Source organism: Sphaeroforma arctica (genome assembly GCF_001186125.1).
Source record: "Sphaeroforma arctica JP610 unplaced genomic scaffold supercont1.930, whole genome shotgun sequence".
NCBI classification, from domain to species: Eukaryota; class Ichthyosporea; order Ichthyophonida; genus Sphaeroforma; species Sphaeroforma arctica.
The window spans coordinates 15906-21277 of NW_014039628.1; the positions used below are offsets into that span (position 1 = coordinate 15906).

General features: G+C 42.5%; 2 protein-coding genes across 3 annotated transcripts in view; one reads left to right on the forward strand and one right to left on the reverse strand.

Moving 5' to 3' along the window:
• Positions 1–1791: 1791 nt before the first annotated feature.
• SARC_09300 (hypothetical protein) lies at positions 1792–4125 on the forward strand. Its single transcript, XM_014296688.1, has one exon. The coding sequence runs from the start codon at positions 1907–1909 to the stop codon at positions 3632–3634; it is 1728 nt and encodes a 575-aa protein (XP_014152163.1). The 5' UTR covers positions 1792–1906; the 3' UTR covers positions 3635–4125.
• A 709-nt stretch (positions 4126–4834) lies between these two features.
• SARC_09301 overlaps positions 4835–5372 on the reverse strand; it is a 3457-nt gene continuing 2919 nt past the window's right edge. For both annotated transcript variants that reach the window (XM_014296690.1, XM_014296689.1), the window contains exon 4: positions 4835–5057. In XM_014296690.1, coding sequence (XP_014152165.1) covers positions 4873–5057 — 185 coding nt within the window. In that variant the 3' untranslated portion in view covers positions 4835–4872. The remainder of the gene's footprint in view (positions 5058–5372) is intronic.

Below are 5372 nucleotides of genomic sequence, written 5' to 3' on the forward strand. Positions count from 1 at the left end.
GTGTGTGTGTGTGTGTGTGTGTGTGTGTGTGTGTGTGTGTGTGTGTGTGTGGGTGGGTGGGTGTATGTGTACACGTATACATGTACACGTACACGTATGCACGTGCCGGTGTGAAAAACAGGATAATGTGTAGATATTAGGATACAGTATATACTAATTTTAGATATTTGTGACGATGTCACAGATGACATTTCCGAGGAACTGCTACTAATTGCATTGTTTGGGTGCGCATAAAAATTTAGTACCTTCTCATCACCGACACGTCGCAAGCTTTCGGTATAGGCGAGTGAAGATTGCACTAAAGACATGTTAACTAATTCGAGATATATGTGCACAGTACATCTCCACATACCATTTTTTGGCTGGCTGGTTCCACTGTAACTTTTATGTTGAATATCAATCACCATACCGGTACGCTCGCATCTATAGAAATATGTGCTACACACAACGAGCTATAGTTGTACCAGAGATATCGAAATATATTATTTACACTATGTTGGGTGCATAACGTAGTTATGCAATATGCAATACGCTTCCATTACCATATATATTGTTCTACTTTTCTGACTCATCAGTGAGTCATCGTTGATAAAATGGTGATATAGAATCTGTGGTTTGTTCTTTTGCAAAAAAGATTTAGATTTCCATTGGTACAGACCGACCAGTACACTATACGTATAGAAATAAATACATGACACCCTGGAGTCTCGAGACGGGAGTCTATACTGTGCTCAGTGCTGGAGTCTGGAGTCTCAAGTCTGACTGACTGATGGCTGTCTCAGTCTCTGTGTCTCTCTGATGAGTGATCACTGATCAGACTCCAACGCTAAGCTCAATGCGTTAAAAGTTGTAACTTTTATTATGCCTCGAATAAACATTAAGGTTGTATCTTTCATATCTCGATAGTACACTTCCTTATATGATAGGTGTATTTCAGGTCACTCAGGTGACAGTCGCCACAACTGAAACGCTCAATCCCTTTTGATTGCCTACTATCATTTTCGTGGCCTAAAATTTTCAACGATCGGACAGCTTATTGAGTGTAGTTTCCAAAATAACTTTGTTTAGGGTTAGGGTTTAGGGTTTATTGGAACATATTCCGTACCTCTATAACTTATTGAGCTTAGCTCCAGCGTCTCTGGTGGTCATTGAGGTGACTTCGCGTCTATACTCTATATAAATAGTAGAGGCCCCTGTAGGCTGTAGTACTGAGAGATTAGCGTGTATTTACATTTGTGTATTTTTTAAAAATACATAAGTCGTTTGGTGCGAAGCCTAGGTCTGTGGGTATGTAAATAGGAGCTCTGAGCCTCTGGCTCTACTAGCCTCTGCAGTCTGGAGATAGAAGCTCTGGAGTCCTGCACCTTGAGTCTGGAGTCAGGGCCTAAAAGGCCCTCTCTCTACTACTACTAGAAGTACTACATATTTCTTGTACAGATTACAGAGTACAGAGTACGGACTACAGAGTACAGACCCTATTTAGACTTTAGAGTAGGCCCGTGGTCTATGTCTGGGGCATGGGCCTGGGGCCAGTCCTCGACCTGGGTGATCTGAACCGAAAAACAAAAAACCAAAGCGCAGTTCGTGACCCAAAAAAAAAATTTACAAAGAGGGCAGGAAGTTGAATTTCGAATTTCGTTGCTAGCGCAGGAGGAAATGAAGTTCGGTATCAAACACAAGGGCATCATCAAATTTCCACTGATGTGCACGTGTACGCATTGGGAAGAATATGTTGTGGCTTTGGTGTGTGCAAAACAACCGGCAAACGGTACTCTATGTGTCAGAAAAGCCCCGTGGTGTTATAGTATAGGTCGATTTTTAGAAGTGTTTACATATTGTTAGTATTGTTAAGTGCTTATAATAAGGCTGCATTTTATTTACTTAGAATAAAAGTATAGGGCGTATAATGGGCCTGCCTGCAACAATGGAAGATCCCATCCAAGTGATCGATAAGAAATCGAAGAAGTCCAAGAAGGCGAAGAAGTCCAAAAAGGAGAAGAAAGACAAGACCTCAGAGACTGCATCTAAACCTGTAACGGAAGCCCTTACAGAGACAGTAGAGGAAGTTGAGATCAAGGAAAAGAAGGTCAAAAAGGACAAGAAAGACAAGAAAAAGTCCAAGGAAGACAAGAAGAAGCGCACTCATGATGACACCACGGATGGCACACCAGCCAGCACAGACGCTTCCAGTAGTGGGGGGCGTGTAGTCGAGATGATGACCAAGAAGGCTAAGACCGAGAGCTCGGGAGGTGCTGGACGGGATTTCTACAAACTCGCTTCAACACTCGAGAACGCTACACAAGCTGAGATTAAAGCCTACAGACAAGAGCGTACAATGGCCTTGGAGAACGTTCCCGTAGACATCCGACCTATCCGTACATGGGATGAGGCAAGTGATAGTGTTGACGCTAAGTTGCTGAGCTACTGCCGACAATTCCCTAGTCCCACGCCCATCCAGGCACAGGCTTGGCCTGTATGTTTGAGAGGTCTCGATATGGTTGGGGTGGCTCGGACAGGATCTGGCAAGACGGTCGCCTTTGGCGTACCCAGTATGGTACATATTGCCGCGCAACCCAAATTAGGGCAACGCCCAGCTGATCGCGGGCCGATTGTGCTTGTTGTTGCACCCACGCGCGAGTTAGCGTGCCAAATAAACGAGGTTTATGTAGAGCTTGGTGCCAAGGTAGGTGTCAAGAGTGTATGCATTTACGGAGGAGTTCCCAAATACGAGCAGAAGAACATGCTGAAGGGTGGGGCGCATGTGATAGTCGCTACACCAGGCCGTTTGCTGGGTCTGATGGACGAGGGTGATCTGAGCTTGAAGCGTGTGAGCTATCTCATCCTCGATGAAGCAGATCGTATGTTGGATATGGGCTTCGAGCCGGATATGCGCCGTATAGTCGAGGCTATCCCCACAGCCAACAACCGTCAGACCGTCATGTTCAGTGCCACGTGGCCCAAGGAGATCCGAGAATTGGCTGGAGAGTTTATGAAGAACCCTGCCAAGGTAACTATTGGCAGTGATGATCTGCAGGCTACCACCAGCGTGACTCAAGTCGTGGAGGTTATAGACCGCAACGAGAAGGACAAGAAGCTGACTGCACTGATGAAGAAGCACCACAACGGCAAGAACAGGATTCTGATCTTTGTGCTGTACAAGAAGGAGGCGCCCCGAGTGGAGCGCTTCTTGCAGCAGAAGGGGTACAAGTGTGGGGCGGTGCACGGTGATCTAAACCAGTACCAACGCACAGAAGCCGTCGACAAGTTCAAGGATGCGAAGCAGCCTATCTTGGTAGCCACTGATGTGTGTGCGCGGGGGTTAGATATCCCCGATGTAGAGGTGGTGATCAACTATTCGTTCCCTTTGACCGTGGAAGACTATGTGCACCGTATCGGGCGTACGGGTAGGGGTACCAAGAGTGGGCATGCACACACCTTCTTCACGATCAATGATAAGACCCTTGCCGGACCGCTGTGTGATGTATTAAGGGAGGCGGGTTCGGAGGTGCCGGATGCGTTGACTGCGTTTGGGTATGCGCCAACGAAGAAAAAGGAACACGCCATGTATGGCGCACACTTCAAGAAGGACGATGATATGCCCACCAAGGCCGCTGTCAAGATGCGCTTCGATTAAGTGGGGCTGGGCTGGCTGTGTGCTAGATACGTATGTATGTATTTACATGCACATGCTATCCCTCTATATGTATATATATATACTCGCATATACATACATATATATATGTAGTATCTGGCGAGTCCTGGAATACTCGAGGGAGATTGAGTTTGGAATGCGTTTGAAAAGTGCACTCGCATAGTACGCATGTAGTATCTCAGATCGCACTACTGTACGGTGTGCTGCAGCATGTTTAACCAGCACGATGATGGGTAGACTCAACATAGCGAATGTCTGAGCAGAAAGTACGTTAAATCGAACAGAGATGATATGCCGATTAGGCCTGGCCACTGATGCCAAGATGTTGTCCATAGATGCAACAGTGCATGTTAGATACATATTGTACAGGGGCAGATATGAACATATTTGTATATGTATGGATATCGTAAATTAGTTGTAAAGTGATCTATATATAAATGTAGAGTTCTATAAAGTTGTTCTACAATATGCAAGCCTGTGGTTGGATTCATACAGCATCAAGTCTGTTGATATAGTCGTCATTCGATCAATTACATGATCAAGCGATTACAGATTTGTACTCGAGGAGCATAAGGTGTTCTGTGACAAACGATTAACTCGCGCTAAAATTGTTGTCTTACACACACTAAATTGTCCTTATCGTTGACTATAAAACACCACATTGCATCTCATCTATTTTACCAATATATGTGTTGCATTTCCATGTCCTGAATATTAACGTGCATGTTTTTTATGTATTATGTATATTTTTATCCTGACTTAAATATCCCATTTATTTCATTACGTATAATTATATATACTTTTATCCTGAAAGATAACACATCGCATATATTTAACAAATATATGTATATATGCTGTTATCCTAGATATTAACACCACACATTGCATATATATTATCATGCATATGAGGTATGCTTATATGCACGAATCGTTTGGATTTCACATTGTGTTAAATTGCTCAAGTAGCAATTGATTATATGTTTTTCTATACGAAAGTGTTACTTGCGAGCACCAATACGCGCATCCCATACGCAAACCGTAGCATAAACAACTGCAACACAAACGTACGCACAGTACGCACACAGTGTGGTATATATACGGCCATACACACACACACACACTTCTCATAAGCGTCACTGTATACATATATAAGTTATTGTATTCGTGTGAATGTCCATATGGTCTGTTATATGATCTTTTTAATGTAGGAGCAGCTATAGCTAGCTTTTAATGGTTGTCTCTGATTTGTCAGACATCACATCTGCGTTCTGCTTGAGTCTCTTGTTCAGCGCTTTGTGTCGTTTGCCCTTTGTATGGGACATCCACACATCATCACCTAAGACGCTAATATCGCATGTGTCACAATACCGCTTCTTCTTGTCAGCTATCCGTGTGCTGGCTTTCTCTGCAATATGTGGATATCAGCAAAATTATGAACATAATAGATATAAATATATTATATATATATATATACTATGTACATACATACCTACATATATACATACATACATATAAACATTTATAGATAGATACATCAATACATATATAAATACATACCTACATATGTACAATATATATATATATATATATATAGTAGTACTATACATAATATATAATAAACAACTTATTAGTAGTATACGATACTATACAATACTATATAATAACTACACTACCTACTATAGTTAGTACTAATATAATATATATATATAGTATATACGTA